This window comes from Cnephaeus nilssonii, assembly GCF_951640355.1.
Source record: "Cnephaeus nilssonii genome assembly, chromosome: 13".
Taxonomy (NCBI): Eukaryota; Metazoa; Chordata; class Mammalia; order Chiroptera; family Vespertilionidae; genus Cnephaeus; species Cnephaeus nilssonii.
Window position 1 is genome coordinate 37497881 of NC_137084.1, and position 16385 is coordinate 37514265.

The 16385-nt window shown below is 50.3% G+C and overlaps 2 protein-coding genes across 3 annotated transcripts; one reads left to right on the forward strand and one right to left on the reverse strand.

The window, feature by feature from the left end:
• Window positions 1–1500: 1500 nt before the first annotated feature.
• On the forward strand, window positions 1501–11172 carry LOC307110278 (uncharacterized protein C11orf16). The gene is made up of 6 exons (XM_079789325.1): window positions 1501–2098; window positions 3592–3748; window positions 3918–4149; window positions 5085–5735; window positions 7314–7536; window positions 9363–11172. The coding sequence occupies exons 1-5, from the start codon at window positions 1932–1934 to the stop codon at window positions 7517–7519; spliced, it is 1413 nt and encodes a 470-aa protein (XP_079645451.1). The 5' UTR covers window positions 1501–1931; the 3' UTR covers window positions 7520–7536; window positions 9363–11172.
• Window positions 8954–16081, reverse strand: AKIP1 (A-kinase interacting protein 1). Of its 2 annotated transcripts, XM_079789326.1 has the most exons (6): window positions 16030–16081; window positions 15585–15812; window positions 15037–15117; window positions 12538–12642; window positions 11181–11252; window positions 8954–9309 (listed from the first exon to the last, which is right to left on the reverse strand). In XM_079789326.1, the coding sequence occupies exons 1-6, from the start codon at window positions 16036–16038 to the stop codon at window positions 9166–9168; spliced, it is 639 nt and encodes a 212-aa protein (XP_079645452.1). In that variant the 5' UTR covers window positions 16039–16081; the 3' UTR covers window positions 8954–9165. The 2 variants fall into 2 exon arrangements, with proteins under 2 accessions (XP_079645452.1, XP_079645453.1); XM_079789327.1 differs by lacking the exon at window positions 11181–11252 and having other exon boundaries at window positions 8955–9309.
• Window positions 16082–16385: the final 304 nt, after the last annotated feature.

Consider the following 16385-nt stretch of genomic DNA (forward strand, 5'->3'; position numbering starts at 1 on the left):
TGGCCCAGTGCACGAAATTCATGCATGGAGGAAGGATTCCTTTAGCTCAGCCTGCACCCTCTCCAATCAGGGACCACTTCGGGGATGTCCAACTGCCGGTTTAGGCCCGATCCCTATGCTGGCGCCCAGGACTGCGGGGTGGGCGGCTTGTCCCTCTCCTGGGCCAGAGACGCAGGTGCAGCTGCTGGCACCTGGGACCCTAGAGTGGGTGGCTTGTCCCTCTCTCAGGCTGCAGCCTGGCTGGCCCCCATTCCTCTATCCCCAGTGTTGAGTGTCTGAGCCATTATGGCGTGATGGCATGAAAGCGTGATGACTGTTTGCATATTAGCCCTTTATTATATAGGATAGTAGGAAAGAGAGTCTATAACCCAGGGTGTCCCCAGCAGAAGTCCGGAGCGCCCTGGGAACATGTTTACGCCTAGCCAGTCCCTGCAGCCAGGACGACGGGATGTGCTGATTGACATGTTCCACCTGTGGAGCTGGGGGTACCTTCATTCAGCCTCTCCTAACCACATGGATCCTCAAATAGAGACAGGAACTGGTGGTACAGGGGAATAGTAAAGTGGGAAAGAGACCCACGAATGTCCCTACATGCTGTTTTGGTATTCTCCACTGAACACTGCCGGGCACACAACCGGTGCCCAAGGACTGACTGTCAGGTGTCTCAAAATACCAGCCTCTCCATGGATGTTCATGAGCGCGGAAGCTAGAATTCTGTTCCTCTGGTCTCCGCTGTCCTCTCCCACCACCCCAAGTGGTCACCTCACCTCTGCTTCTCACAGAGTCCTGTCTGTTACAGACAGACATGCCCACACCTTTGTTACTTTGTTTTAAACTACGAACACATTCTATGTGAGAGTCCCTAGTCCAGCCAGTGGCTCCCCCACCCGGCCTCCTGCTGTCTCAGGGTGGAGCCAGATCAATAGTCCTGAGTCTGAGGGTCAGCCCCCTCCCTCGCAGGGCTCCCCTGGGATCCCTGAGGGCTTCCCACTATGGCTGGCTCTTCTGGGCAGTGGGCAAGTCTCAGCTTTTGGGAATTAAAGCTACAATGACTTTTCCAATATCCTCCTCACCCCCTCTTCAAAGAGAAAGATGGAGAATAACACCCCTGCCCCTTCTCCCTGCACCTGCCTTCCAAGACCCTCTGTCACTCTTCTGCACATGCCCAGTACACTCAGCCCACAGTGTTCCCCTGGCTCACACCCATGGCAACCTGCTTGGCAACCCGGAGTCAGTTGGGCTGAGGCCTGAGTCCAACTGTCAAAAGGGGCCAAGGCTGAGGTGGAGGAGGCTGGGCTGTGGGTAAGTCTTCCTGTGGGTTCAGACCTGTGGCTGGAGCAGGGCAGACCCTCACGGGCTCTGCTGGGCAGGGGCAGCGTGCTCGTGGGCCCTGAGTCACAGCTGCTGCCTCTGAGCAGGTAGGGAGGCCACAGCCCTGGGATGTCAGCGGGCCTGGGGCTGAGTTGGTCCTACAGATGACTGGGTCGGGCTGGGGGGGGAGTCTGGCTCGCGCTGGGGGTCAGTTTGTCATCAGGGTTAGGATTTGTGAAGCGAAGTATGGCCTTACCCTCAGAGGTCCCTACACTTTGGGAGGAGGGGGAGGAAAAACGAACATGCATGGAGCTACGTATATGCCAGGTGCTTTCCATGTACTATCCCCTGAGCGGTAACAAGCACACAGGTGAGGTGAGCACGCCGGCCACAGGCTGGGAAGGGTTTAAAGCTGGCTTCTCCAAAATCACAGCTCTCTCTCCTGAGCTGAGGTTCCCGAGGACACCCTGAGCGTCTGTGGGAGCGAGTGGGGCCCCAGAGAAGCCGCTGGCCCCTGGCCACTAACCGCTAACCTTGCCCCAGCCCGTGTCCCCTGCTGAGCGGTGGGGCTGCGACTCAGACAACCGTAGTGCTTGTTCTAGGTGGTGTCTCCGAAGGCCATGGAACCCTCCGCGGAGCCTGGGGGGCCTTTGCCCAAGTACTGCAGCGTGGCCACCACCCTGGAGGCCCCCGCCTGGGCCGGCGCTGCTCCTCCCTGGAACCTGTCCTTCAGCTGCCCCTTTGCCCTCCAAGCACCCTGGCTCACCTGGCACAGCCCTCTCACCAGGTACCGATCTCTGCCCCTCTCGAGGAAGTGGTGTGCGCCTTCCTTTTTCTTCCCTGTCCTGTGGCTCTAGATAGTGAACCGTGAGGGAGAGAACTCGCTTCCTGGGAAGGCCCAAGGGCTCTCCACCGCGTGGGCTATGATTTGCTTAAGGTATTACATGACCTCAGTCTCAACTGTGCTCCCAGTGACCGCAAGGGCTGACCTGGCTTTTGTCCCACCTTGTGGCAGAGTGGCAGGTATCAGAGTTGGCATGTGTGAGAGGCTGTCAGGCATCTCCAGTTACAAAGTTTCTAGACCATTTTTTTAAAGTATTTTTTAAATATGTAATTTTTAAATTGATTTCAGAGAGGAAGGGATGAAAAAAGAGAGAGAGAGAGAGAGAGAGAGAGAGAGAGAGAGAGAGAAACATTGATGGGCTGTTTTCTGCACACCCTACACTGGGGATCAAGCCCAGGCATGTGTCCTGACCAGGAATCGAACCATGACCTCCTCATTCCTAGGTCGGCACTCAACCACGGAGCCATGCCGGCTGGGCTCTAGACCATTTTATCATCCACCATGGACTTGCTCTGGCACCACGTGAGAAATTAGAGTTTCTGCCACCAATAGCTAAGCTGAGGTCTCCAGGCCCCTCCTCAGGTTCCCTCCGTTATCCTGGCTTTTCCTGAATAGTATCCTCAGTCAGGTGCCTAAAGAAAGGCACCTCAGCCTACAAGCACATACCAGCTGTGTAAGTCCCAGGGATTCATGCCCACGCTACTCAATCCAGTCTGCCCAGGTTACGGACATGCCAGCTTGCACTCTTAATAGCCCCTTTCTTGCTTCTCCTGTGTGGGCCATCTCATCCAAAGCCAGCGTTAAGCATCCCTGCATCCAGGCTCACCCACAAAAGTAAACAGCTTCTTCAGAAACCCAAACCCTGACTCTACAATCATCTCCTCACCCCTACCCCACCCCGGCTGTGACCACAAAATTCCCAGAACTAGCTTCTCCTTTTTTCTGTTCCCACAGCCTCTTACTCGGCTCCTCTGTGCTTCCCCTGCTCAAGCGCTCCTTCCTCCCTCTGACCCACAGCGCCAAGCCATCTTACACATTCGTTCCTTTGTCATTTCTGTCCAAGCCTCCCCACCTCATCCTGGAATCCCACACACACCCACTTGGTATGTACCTTCGTGGTACCCTTTTCCTGGTCCGCAATCTAATCTCAGAACCAGCATTAATTGAACATACCAAGGCTAACGATATTTTGATTACCCTGAAGCAATTCCCCGTCCTCAAACAATGGTCCCCTTCACTGTCCTCTCCTTCTGCCCAGGCTCACAGTTCATCTCCCTGGAAGTCCTCAAGCACTTTTTGTGTGGATTTCTGTTCCATGTAGCTTTCTATGTCATACACACGCCATGGTGCTGCGCAGACCTGCCTGTGGAGCGTGTTTCTTGATGTTTTTAGGGATTGGCCTTCTCTACTCCCTAATTCCATTTGCTTTTCCCCAGATGTGCATCGTCTCAACCACGTCTCCCCACTGCTGACCCAGCACGGCAGGGGCCTGGCAGGCTGGGGAGAGTTGGGGATGCTGCTGGCACGTGGGTCCTGGCAAGAAGGGGACCCGATGGCTTTTATCACCGGGCTCAGATAAAGACCGCTCCAGAGGCAAGTTGTCTCAGCGACAACGGGCGGGCATGTCCCCGTCCCTTCTCTAAACGGCCTCCGTGTGTGAGGAGCCCCTGGGTCTGGTTTCAGCCGTGGCTGTGGGGAACCGGGTGCTCCCCGTGGTACTCCCTCCCTCCAGGTCGTATTCTGAGTGCTTTCTTGCCCACAGCTGGAGAGGCAGGGGGCGCTGCTTGTGGAGTTTGAGGCTCCCCTTGTCACAGGCCCGGAGCTGCCAGCCCCGCGGCAGAGCGTGGTCTTGGGAGAAGATGTCATCCAGTTCTCGCCACCCGCGGAATACTCACTGCAACCTGGGGACAAGGTGCTGGCGCCCTGGGAGCCGGACGGACAGTGGTACGGCCCTGCCACTGTTTGGGGCTTGGAGGCGAGCGGCCCCCAGAGAGGTAAGGGAAGCTGCTCTGACCTCCCAGCCCCCGGAAGGAGCCAGCCTGGTGTTCAGGCAGGAGGAGAGAGCAAAAGGCGTCGCTGTAGCTCAAGGGTCTTAGAAGCAAAAAACCCCACAAAATCCTTGCCCTGGCCGGTTTGCTCAGTGGTTAGAGTGTTGGCCCACAGACTGAAGGGTCTCAGGTTCGATTCCAGTCAAGGGCACTTACTGGAATGCAGGCTCCATCCCCAGCCCTGGCTGGGGTGCATGTGGGAGGCAACCAATCCATGTGTCTCTCTCTCAGATAGATGTTTCTCTCTCTCTGTCCCCCTCCCTCCCTTCCACTCTCTCTTAAACATAAAAAAATAAGTGGAAAAGAATATCCTTGCGTGAGGATTAACAAAACACACACACTCAAAACCCTTACCCCCTCACTTGCTGTTTAATCCTGGGGGTGGTAACAGATATATAAATCATACCTTTCAGATTAAAAACTATTTTTCATCAGGGTACAAGCGCCTAAAGCTACTACGTCTCTGTTGGTTAGCTAACCTAGGGCGGGTGCGGCGGCGTTAGCCTGGGTCACGCCAGTACTCCTGGCCTGTCCCCGCCACGCTGTCCAGAGACAGGGACAGTTCCCTTCTACAGGGCTGACCGGTCAGCATCACTGTAATTCAGGGAATGAGAGGAGGAGGTTCCTCCTTCCCTTCCCCACCCGAGGAGGCATTTTGGCTTTGCCATGAAAATGGAGACAAGGAGGTGTGGTGGTAAATATGGAGCCTCTAACCAGGCGAGGGATGCTCCCGGCAGCCCCCCTCCCCCGAGAAGTGTGCATGAGGAGGCAGGCAGAGCCGCGGGGCTGCGCTGAGTTTTGCCTTGGGGGGTAGGAGAACCCTTATGCCATGATATGGAAGTGGTGGTTGTACTAAAATGTTGCCCTTTTCTATTATGCAGCATCCAAAGAAGACATTACTGTTCACTTCTGGAATGGCAGGACAGCCACAGTGCCCCGGGGCGGGGTCTGGGGGGTGCCCCCTGCTGTCTGGCAGAAGGCCGTGGAGCGGCTGCATGGGCATTTCATCAGCAGGCCCCCCACTACCCTCCTCTGGGCCCCTTGCTGCTCTCTGCTGGGGCCGGGCACTGGATATGTCACCCACGGGCTTCCGCTGGGCACCCCGTTCCTGTGCCCTCCGTGCCACCCCCGCGCCTGCTGCCAGCTGCTGTGCCAGGGCTGCCCCGGCTGCTGCCCTTTGGCTGGACCCACCTGGTGGCCTCTCAGCAGGACCTTGGGGGCCACGGCCAGAGAGCAACCAGAGGCGGAGCTAAAGCCCAAGGTGCAGCCTCTGCCCCTAGAGGCTCCCAAAAAGGAGAAAGTGGCCGTGCAGGCTCCCGTGGCTGTTTCTTCCTCCTCCTCCTCCTCCTTCTCTGAAGGGGATTTAGAGAAAGATCTGGAGACGGGCCTCCCTCAGAGGCTGGTGGTGGACAGCACAGTCACCTCCGACCCCGTGCCTCCTGAGAAGACTCGGAGGAGGCAGGCGGGCCTGGGCCAGCCCGAGTGGAGGTATTGGAGGAGGAACGGGCCGGAGCCGCTTCCCGGGAAGCCAGGTACACCTTCTTCTGAGGCAGGGCCCAGGGCCTTGCTCCTTCCCTTCCGCGGGTCTCTCAGGAACCTGAGCCGTGTGACCACTAAGCTGGGGTTGGAAGTAAAACTTAGGAGTGTGGTCATGTTGAAGGGGAGTCTGTGGCGAGAGGGAAAGGGTAGGTTTCCATTCAAGCAGTAAAGCCCAGCATGAAAGGCCGGGCTGATTTTTATGCAAAGGTTTGCATCCCTATTGAACAACTGTCCTTAGTCTCTCCGGACAGGGCACCACCATTGTCTGTTTGTACTGCCCTCCACACCGCCGCCCCCCCCCACCCCCCGCCCTGCCACTTTGTCCTTGGAGGCCTAGATTTTTCTCCAGATGAATAGTCAAAATGCCTGCAGGTGTTGATTAGTCTTCCACATCCTGAAAAGCAGAGAAACTATTTTTTAAACATTGGTCATCAGACCCTCCCCTCCAGAGGGCCCCTTTAATAAAGTCAGAAGCAGGACACTGCATGAAGCTGCTTGTTCTTTCCCACTCGGAGGAAGGCAGTGTTCTTGCTGGCAGTCCGCAGCCACCCCCAGGTCTCTCCATCTTGAGCTAAGAGGGGGCTCTCCTTTAGGAACTGGGTCACTTGTTGCTCCCGGTAAAGGTAATTCTTGGAGCTGAACCATGAGAATCAGTGAACCTGGCTTCTGCCAGGACCCAATCCTGCACCCAAAGCTCTGGAGTGTATGCCTGAGATGGGGTGTGGAGAAAAAGGCACCATCCCCAGCCCTAGGCACAGACAGGGTACTACATACCACAACTAACTAATCGGTGTGTGCCCAACACCAGAGCTCTTCCTTCTCCCTCCAGACTTTGTATTCTTTAGAGGGAATGCGCCGTTTTGTCTCCTAACTGTGCCTGGCAGCCACCAATACTGATGCTGACAGTCAGTCTTGGGCTCCGCCTCAGGACCTGCCTCTTACCAATCCTCCCGTATGGGTCCCTCCGCCCTCCACATGTATGACTTTCAGGTTCAGGCAGTGAGGTTCCTGTCCAATCCTAACCTAGCGATCCTGGAAAAGCCAGACTGTTGGCTGCCGGCAGCTACATTGCTCTCCTCCCTTGCTTGTGGTTAAAACAGGATTCAATCTGTAGTTTTAAAAGTCAGGAGGGGATGGATTTCTGTTCCAGTATCCCTTCCTTTTTAGATATTGCCCTATTCCTCAGGAAGTCACAGCCCCTGCCCCACTCAACCTCTGAACTTTCCCCCATCAGCTTAGGATCTCCTCTTTGTGATCAGTGTGATTGGTAAGCTCCTTCAGCTGGTGGTGATTGGTTACCTTTGCTTCCCCTACTGGCTGTTTTGAAAAATTGGTTTGATAACATCTACTCAATGCCAAACCTGGTGATCAGATACAACGTTCCTCAAAAACATAATAGCCAGAAATGACTAACAAAATCTAGTTCTTCTTTAAATATAGAGAACAGTGCTAGGAGCTTATAGGTAGTGAAGAGATTCTGTGATCCTTGGTAGAGTTGTACTCAAGTCGTCCAGACTAATCCCATCAGAACGGTGGCATCTTCAGCACACCTCATTGAATTTTGGGTTTAGGCAAAAGATGCTGCAGCTTCCAGAAAGAAGAGAAGGGCCACAAGCAGCAGAGAGAACAAATAGCAGAAGGGGGGGACACCAAGGAGCTGGTCCTGGAAGCAAACAACGCAAAGCCTCTACAGACCCTGCCAGACAAAGCTGAACACGGGAAACTGAGTCAGGGGACCACTGCGACACGTCAGAGACACCGGAAGGCCTTAGACTAAAAGCCCTGAGGATCTAGGTAAAGCAACATGGCAGGGAAGGGGCTGCTTCCTTTCTTATGGTTGTTTTTTTTTTTTTTTTCAGTTTCAGTTAACATTCAATATTATATTAGTTTCAGGTATACAGCACAGTGGTTAGACAATTATATAATTTCCGAAGTGATCCCCCAATATGTCTAGTACTCACTGGCACCAAACATCGTTATTACAATATTATTGACTATATCCCCGATGCTGTACTTTATATCCCTGTGACTATTTTGTAACTACCTTGTTTGCACTTCTGAATTCCTTGGGAAGGGGCTTCTTAAGGATTCCTTCCAAGGTTCTTTGACCTCTTGGGGTCATATCCCCTTTGAAAATAAAGCCCATGGCTCCCCTTTCCAGAAAAATGCACATACCTATAATTATAAAAAATGTTTTTATTGAGCTTAGAGAGAGAAAGGGAGAGGGAGAAAGAGAAACATTGATGTGAGAGAGAAATATCAATTGGTTGCCTCCTGTATGCATCCCAACCAGGGACTGAACCTGCAATCTGGGTATGTGCCCTGACCAGGATTCGAACCATTAACCTTTCAGTGCATGGGATGACACTCAACCAAGCCACATTGGCCAGGGCGCCCAGAATTTTGCATATAATTTCAAAAGGCTTACAGAACCTACAAAGGTCATTATAAACTTCTTGGGGGGTGCAAGGATCTCCATTTAAATGACCCCTTATTTGGTGATGGGCATGGGTCTGCTTTCCTAGGCCCCATGTCCATGGGAGTCTGTTTCTCACTAGGAATGCTAACATAGCTCTACTTAAAATTTCAATTCATCACATAAAATGCTGGCATTTTTTCCTGAGGAAAGACATGTTCAAAATGAGATGAATAACTAAACTGAAAGGTGCAACAATACCGTTGGTGTGGTAGCTTAAAAGTTAAGGACACATCTGTGACTCTTTAAAATCAGTGATTTTTGATCCTTAAAAATTACACCAGCATACGACCCTCAGGATTCTTTCTCTTATAGGAAGCAAAGGAGAGTGAATACCTGAGGAAGAGTTACAAAGTGGCTGGCAAAGCCTTCAGTGATAGAGTGCAGGCCACAAATGGCAGTGGCATAAGCAGCAGCTTCATCCCTTTTAAGACTTCCCTGCTGATGGGCGCAGGAAGGCACCTGTCGTAAGAGCCACAGGAGTGCTGCCGGCCCGGCCAGGTCTCCCTGCCTGGTAAGATGAGCGCTGAGGATGCTGTTCCACAGAAGTCACAGGTCGTGGTCAGCCTGCTTTGGGCAAGTGTATCCACAGCCTCTCTGCCACCTTTTCTTACAAAGCCTACAATTGTACATGAATGACATTTTGTTGCTCTTAATACCAATAAAAAGGAATTCTCTTTATTTACAAATCTTTCCTTTTATTATCATAATTATCCTTTACTTGGAAAGCAAGCAGTAAAAACTATTCAGACAGCATCATTATTACTTTCAGGCAGAAGAGGGTGAGAGGTTAAAAACTTCTGAGGTTAAAATAGGCACTGAAAGAGACAAGCTCCAGGTCTCAGGAAGGCCGACCTTAAGAGCAGGATTAATGTATGAATAGTAACAGGATCATATGGTGGCTTTATTCTCCTTGCTACTTAAAAAAGGCAATGTGATGGTCCACATCAGATGGGGAAAACCAAGTCCACACTTTGTCCTGAATCAACAGCCACCACTTGAGTCTTCTTGGTTAAGTCATTTGCACCCACAGTGACAGAATAGGTCCCCGGATATACTTCTATGTAGAGGTCCTTAGAGATGTTCTCAGCCTGGAAGGAAAGCGGATATTAGCGGTTTAGAGATTTTATATCCCAATGCCCAGGGCACCTCCACCAGGCTTCCTTTGTGTGCCAGAGGCCGGAGGGAAGAAAGCATTCCTGTGGGAGATGGAGGTTCTGTTTTCAAGTCTCAGCCACATAGTAGGACTATCCTTTAGGTAAGTCCTGGGTCTCCTTATGCCTGTTTCCTTATTCTAAGACTTCGGTAATACCTACCTCACATGTGAGAACACTCTGTAGATGCTCAAGTGTTATGGGAACATGAGTCATAAAAGGAACACTCTAGCTGGAGTAGAAAGATAAGAATTAGAGGAAAAGACTAAGGACATAGCTTTGGGGATCAAAAGCAGACAGTGGCACTTGTCACACAGATGAGCAGTAATGGCAAGGCACCTTGGGGTGATGAGAATCATTCTTTTTCACTGTGTTTTGCTAAATTCATTTTTAAGACAGTGAAACATTTCCTTTCTCCTAAGGCTGGGAATACTACGAGTAGATTCCTTTCTGTCATGCAGCAAGTCAGCTGGCTGGCAAAGCCCTCCCTGGGCAGACTGGTTCTCCTATGGGGCAAGAACACTGGAGGCTGGAGTAAAGGGAAAGCTTTATGTTTGGAGCTGAGCTGAGCACAAACCTCCAACGACAGACTTCATGCAAGGCGGGGAAGTGGGTCACGGCAGGTGTGCAGGCAGCGGGGTCTTAGCTCAGAACAGAGCCGTCATGAAGAGCCCGGCTCATGCACGAGATGCCACTCATGCTTACGCAGTGCTCAGAAGGAGCTGCAGGCAGAGCTGTCACCCCCACCACCACTCTCAGTGGGGGAAACCAAGCCCTGGCCAGCAAATTCCACTAGGAGGATAAATGATAATTTGTATACTTCCTCCTCCTCCACATGACAGATTTGAAGCTGATTTTTCTCAAAGCTGCTTTATGTTGTATCCTTTCATGTTTACCCGTTACTGCAAAATCAGGGGTCTAGTATAATTTAACAGCTGTGAATGTATGGGACAACGCCACAACTATTTATTGGTTATCAACTATGTAAATAAAAGTAGGTTTCAGAAAATACAGCTGTATCAGAATTGCAGAAAGCCAAGGACGCCTCGTTTGTCCCGATAAAAGGAAACCCGGGGGTAAGATCGGCATCTGTGCTTCCCACACCATGAACATCTGGAAGATTAGAGTTACCAAAAGCCAGCAGGTTTTGGAGGCATCTAAACCTAACTAAATTCTAGTGTATTCTGAATCCTGGCTAGCACACTGTAGACAAACAAAAACTAAACAAATGATTGCAGCAACATGCTGGAGTTCCTTCCCTCAGAATTCCAGCCCTGGCCAGTTCCAGATTTCCTGAATTTAAAAACTAATGAGCACTTTATCCTAAAAATGAGAAACTCGTCCCTATATGTTTTTACAGAGAAACATTAGTGGAAAATAGGAACAAGTCCCTTCTAATGTTTTGGAACCTGATCTAACCAAGGGTATGTTTCAGAACTGTAGTGATGGTATTCACTTTGTAAGCAGAGGGGTCAGGCTGCTCCTGCTGCTCCAACAGATGGTGGAATTCCAGCAGGACCCACCAGCCCAGCTGAGCTGTAGGAACTGAGATGTGAATACTTCGCATTCTTTCCAACCACAACTATGAGTCCAGGCACAGAGCACCCCTGAAGCTTCCAGTGGGGGAAGGATACCAAGGAAACATTTTACACCGAGCCACAATGTGTGCACTCCGCACAAGGATAAAAACATTCCAACATGAAAACACTGCGGGCCCAGTACAGAGAGCTCTAGAGTCACCAGGTCAATCGGTTCATGAAATGGCCGTGCGGGGAGGCCAGCGGGGACACCAGGAGCTCCGTACTCACAGGCTGGGGTGCCTCTAGTGTACACTCTGTGGCTGGACAGAGGCCTCCAAAACCAAGGGGCGTTTCTTGTCTCTGGAGAAACAAGCAGAAACATTAGTGCCCAGGCTCTGACTTCTGGATAATAAAGAGAAATCTTCTCCTACCTTATGAGGAACTAACCATTGTTCCATCCATTTTTCTAAGGTGTCACCTAAATTATTAAGGCTTTTAGTGAATCCTGTCGGGCATTTTTAGATGTTCACCATGATTATTTTTTATCCTCCTTGGGTTTTGGAGTCAGATAAACCCGAGTTTGAATCCTATGTCTGCTCTTTGCTGAGAAGCGCAGATTAATTTCTCTCAGCCTTGCTTTCCTCATCAATAACATGGGGGCACTAGATTTCAGGGACGATTTATAGTGTAGAAGTGCCTGACACTTAACAGGCTCTCAGAAAATATATTATTTACTGTGCTTGTCTTGAGAGTGGGGGCGCTAGTAGGGAACAGGCTGATAAAATCAATTTCCCTTAGAGGCACCAACTCACATTTATAGGAAAGAATGGGTGGGATAGGAGTGAATCTCGCTCACATGTAACCCCCTTATCGTCAGGCCAGAAAAGGGGAGCCAGGCTCGGGCTGTGGTGTTACTCCCCATATCTCAAGGCTGGGGAAACAGGAGGGACTTCCAGCGTGCATCCAGCTCTCACTCGTATCCCTGTGGCCACACTTCCATTCTTTCCCTGAACCCACAGGCCAGAGAAGTCAGAGATCCAACTGTGGATTGGACTCTGGATTTAAGTTCACTATCTTTGAGTACAACTAGGAGTTTAAAAACAAAAACAAAACCATCCACTCTCCTCAAAAACAACAACAAAGGATTTCTGTTGAATCCGTTTAACAAGTAGAATATTTGCCTTTCCCAGAATGATGTGTGGTAAAAAATAAGTAAGTTCATAGTGAGAGGCCTGTGATATTATCTTTAGGAAAAGTATTTTGTTACAGAGACATCCTCCTTGCACTTTCTTTTTTTTAAATTACCAAACAGAATGATAGGTGTCGCTAGCTTAAGAGTAAAATATGTGCTTATGAAAAACCTCTTTCCCATCCCTAGATGTAGAAGAGGCTATCTGAAGCTCTTTTCATTAACCTGCCAAGAATCCCATGGCCCAGGAAGATCCCACGGTGGCATCAGTCTTATATTTTGGACATGATCATGGCTGTTAAGTTCTCAAAGACTGGGGGTTGAGACATTTCTGTTGAGCACTGTAATGCTGAGTCACACAGGCATCCAATAATACAGATCCAGCAGGAGCTCCCAGACCTGGGGTCTCCCACCTTGGGAGGCTGGGTGCACAGCACAGGACATGAGGATACACACCTGGCCACTCCCGAGGTCTGAGCACAAGGGCAGCTGCGACTTCCCTCTGTGATAACGATAGACATGGGTTGCCCCTCCTTCCTCTGGCACAGATGAATAATATTTCTAGAGAAGTAACATGAAAGATGTTGGGTAACCAAATAGATACATTTTTAAAAAGCTGTTACTTGGGCAAAATATGGTTAAGAAGGGAGACAAAAGAGCAAAGATAAGTTACCTGCCTGCTCGACAGGCCTCTGAGGCATCTAACAAATCTTAGCCCGTGTCAAGTGGCTGCAGAGAAGGAAACTGCGTTTGGCATCACTTTGCTGCCATCTGCTGCCTCTGTAGGGCAAGAACTCTGGCCAACTAAAGCTGGGCAGGGCCATGCTCTCTGCCAGCTTAAATAATTTTCTTATCTGCGCCCCCATGTCAAATACACATGCCCTTTCACCTCCTCTCATGACAAGTTCTAATGAACAGTTCTGTGTTTATTGTCTAAGTCTCAGACAAGGACAAGGGAAGAGAGGGGTGCATCTCCTCGAGATGTGGAAATACAACAGGAAGAGTAACATAAATCCAAGAGCTATGCAGTCAGTTCTCCACTGTGGAGGAAGAGGGTGAGATCTCCAATTTAAGGAGAATAATCCAAAGGATAAAAAAAGTAATTACATTTTTCTTGTCTATTTCCTTTTTCCCCTTGAAGTTAACCTTAGATGTGCCCTTAATTATGACTGATGATGAGGATATCACTAGCCTGCTTGTTTTTTGTTTTTTGTTTTTTTTACAGAGAGGAAGGGAGAAGGATAGAGAGTCAGAAACATCGATGAGAGAGAAACATCGATCAGCTGCCTCCTGCACACCCCCTACTGGGGATGTGCCCGTAAGCAAGGTACATGCCCTTGACCAGAATCGAACCTGGGACCCTTGAGTCCGCAGGCTGACGCTCTATCCACTGAGCCAAACCGGTCAGGGCTAGCCTGCTTGTTTTGAACACAGTGTAGGGTCAGCGTTTAAGGCATGAGACCAAAAGAATGAGAAGCAGGGGAAAGCACTTCAAGACATGGGTCTAATGATGTACCTTAGGGGCTACTTCAACATTGTGAAGGCAAACTCAGAATACTGTTCTTAATTCTATCTCGGAAAGCCAAAGGGTTCTAAGGCTCCATTCCATAACGGATACTTGAACTGAAAACCACAATGAAGAACACCAATTTGCTAAACCTCAAACCAAAGACAAATATTATTCCTTTTACTGAGCCATGAACCAAAGTTTAAGTTGGTCACTTTATAGTAGAGCCCAAGTTATGAATTTTTCTGAAAACCATTTAACAGAATAAGAACATAAAAATATTCTCTGAACTCTATCTCATTGGTTGGAATCCTGTTCTTGGGAGTCACAGGGATTTTATAAAAGATGTAGAAAGATTAGTGATTTTTTTTGAAATCTTAACATATTAAATTGAAAAGCAGGACAGAAACAAGGTATTCTCCTCGTCTCCCTTACAGACCAGCATCCTTACAACCACACTGGAATCATAAAAAAGGTAAGGGTGGGAGAGACCCAGAGTCGGTTGTAATTCTTAGATAAAGAGTGCCTTCCATGCAGGTGATTTCCTTGAATGTTGGCTGGCCTGCCTCCACCATTCCCTCAAAGTACTTAAAGATGACGTTAGTATATAGTTTTGAGAAGAGGGTCTTAAAAACCCTTGCTCAGCCATTTCAATGAATGGTACCAAAAATCCTATGTCCCTCATGCTACAATTTATGATAATTTCTGATGTTCGTTTCTCAGTGGAAACAAAGAGACAGTAAAGGCTGGCAAGGATTTGAGAGACCTTCATTTTTTCCATGGGGAAGGGAAGGGCGACTAACTGGCCGAAGGCATTATAGTCAGTGTGTGGCAGAACCTGGATATGATTCCTGGGAGGCTGCTCCTGCCATTAAGCCACACCTCTTCCGATGAGGGTGCTGCATCTGTTCCACAGAACCACCTTTGTGGCCATCAAGCGATACAGACCCACAGGGGCCTACTTAAAAACGACATTACCAGGCACTTGAAACAGGTCAAATTCCTAATGTAGGGATTATGTTTCGATACATTTTGAAAACAGAGAGGCTCAGTTCCAGTTTATGGTGACCCTACTGATTTTTTTTTAAGACTCCATGTCAGAAGTGTTAAAAACGGCAAATATTTGGATTTGATTGTTTTAGAATTCAGCAAATAAGCTTTTTTCCTTCTACTAGTCTGAAACAATAGTGAGAGCAGAGACCTTTTCTGACTTGTTCACCGCAGTATCCTCAATAACAATTACTGAATGCATTCAAACAAATATTTGTTGAATGAATTCTAACATGGATTTATCGCTTGGTTTAAATCCCTGAGTGATTATAATCCGTCCACAAAGACGGGGCAGTGTAAACTGGTAGTCTCCAGATTCTCCCTAAATTCCACAAAGACCCACTTTGTGATCCATCACCAGACAGAACGGGGCATGGCCTCAGCTTACACCAACTTACCCCACACTGACTTGAAGTATAGTCCATGAATTCAGCCATCGTTCTGAAAGAAGCACTGAGTGTTGGGCATCTTTCTTCTCTCTATTTGAATAAATGGCAAGTCACAGGTGAGATCTGGTATTCCCTACTGGAGAGTGAAGTCATTTAGGGAATAGCTTTCTTTTTACTTTTTGAAAGGCTTAGAAACTTTAAGTCAGTAAGAAGGATCTTACTGGGAAAGAATTCCAACTCCACAAGGAATCCATTGACATGCAATTTACCCAGGACCAAGACTGGTTTGCGGGCTTTCTTCTAATATCAGATGGTAGCAAGTAATAATTTTTTTAAATAAAGTAACTAACCAGGGCTGAGCAGCATCCTAAAGCTACCCAATAATGATCTGTCAAATGTGAAGAGTTTTCAAAGGGCTTTTCCGTTCGTGTCCTGATACTTCACAGCTTTCGCCAAGAACAAGATCCCTCAGCTGCTTCCGTGTGGCCAGTGCCCCGGGCCCAGCGGACCACCGCCGAGCGAATGAATGGGCTGATCCCCGGCGCAGGGGCCCTCACCTCTCCTGGGAGAAGGCGCTGGGGGCCGGCCGCGGGCCATCTTTCTCGGTAGGGCCGCTCCGGGAAAATGCCCCCCACGTTGCTTTTGGCAAGCTCCAGAGAATGCCAGTCCACTGCCCTCCTCTTAGCCCGCTCCAGCACTTCTTGACCCAGCCTAGCCGAGCGCTGCAGGGAACGCCGGTCCACCCCGTTCAGCACCGCGACCGCCAAATAGTTCTCCATGTCTACCTAAGCGGGTACATACACACACACATACGGGCGGGTCAGCCTGCGGCCGCGACCCGGCTCCAAATCCGGGTCGGAGCCGGGGCCTCAGCCTCCCCAGCGACCAGCGCTCCCGGCTCCGCCCCCCACGCGTTGTCCAGCGGCTGCCGGGTCGGGGCAAGCCGGTGCGCGCAGACCCCCTCCATTTCCGTCTCCCCCTGCCCTCATAGGAAGCCCTCACCCAGCCCATCTCTCAAGGCGCATGCGCTCCACGCTTGGGCGGGCAGGGGGCGGGGCCTGGAGCACTCAGCGCCGGCGCAGCAGGGGGGTGAAGGAGGTGGGGCGGAGCGGTGGGACGCAGGCCATTGGTGGGTGTCGAGAGGCGGGGCGCGCGTTCTACGCCGGACACGCCTCCTGCGTACGGTCCGCGGCCCCTGCGTGGGGTAGCGGAGCAAGAGGCTGAGCGCTGGTGGCGTGCGGGGCGCGCTGGTCGATGTTACCTTGCAGCCAGGGCGGCCGGTGCGCGCTGTCCGGGGAGGCCCAGGGCCTGGGGCCTGGCCCTTGGAAGTCATCTCCGCTGTTTAACGTAATGAATGA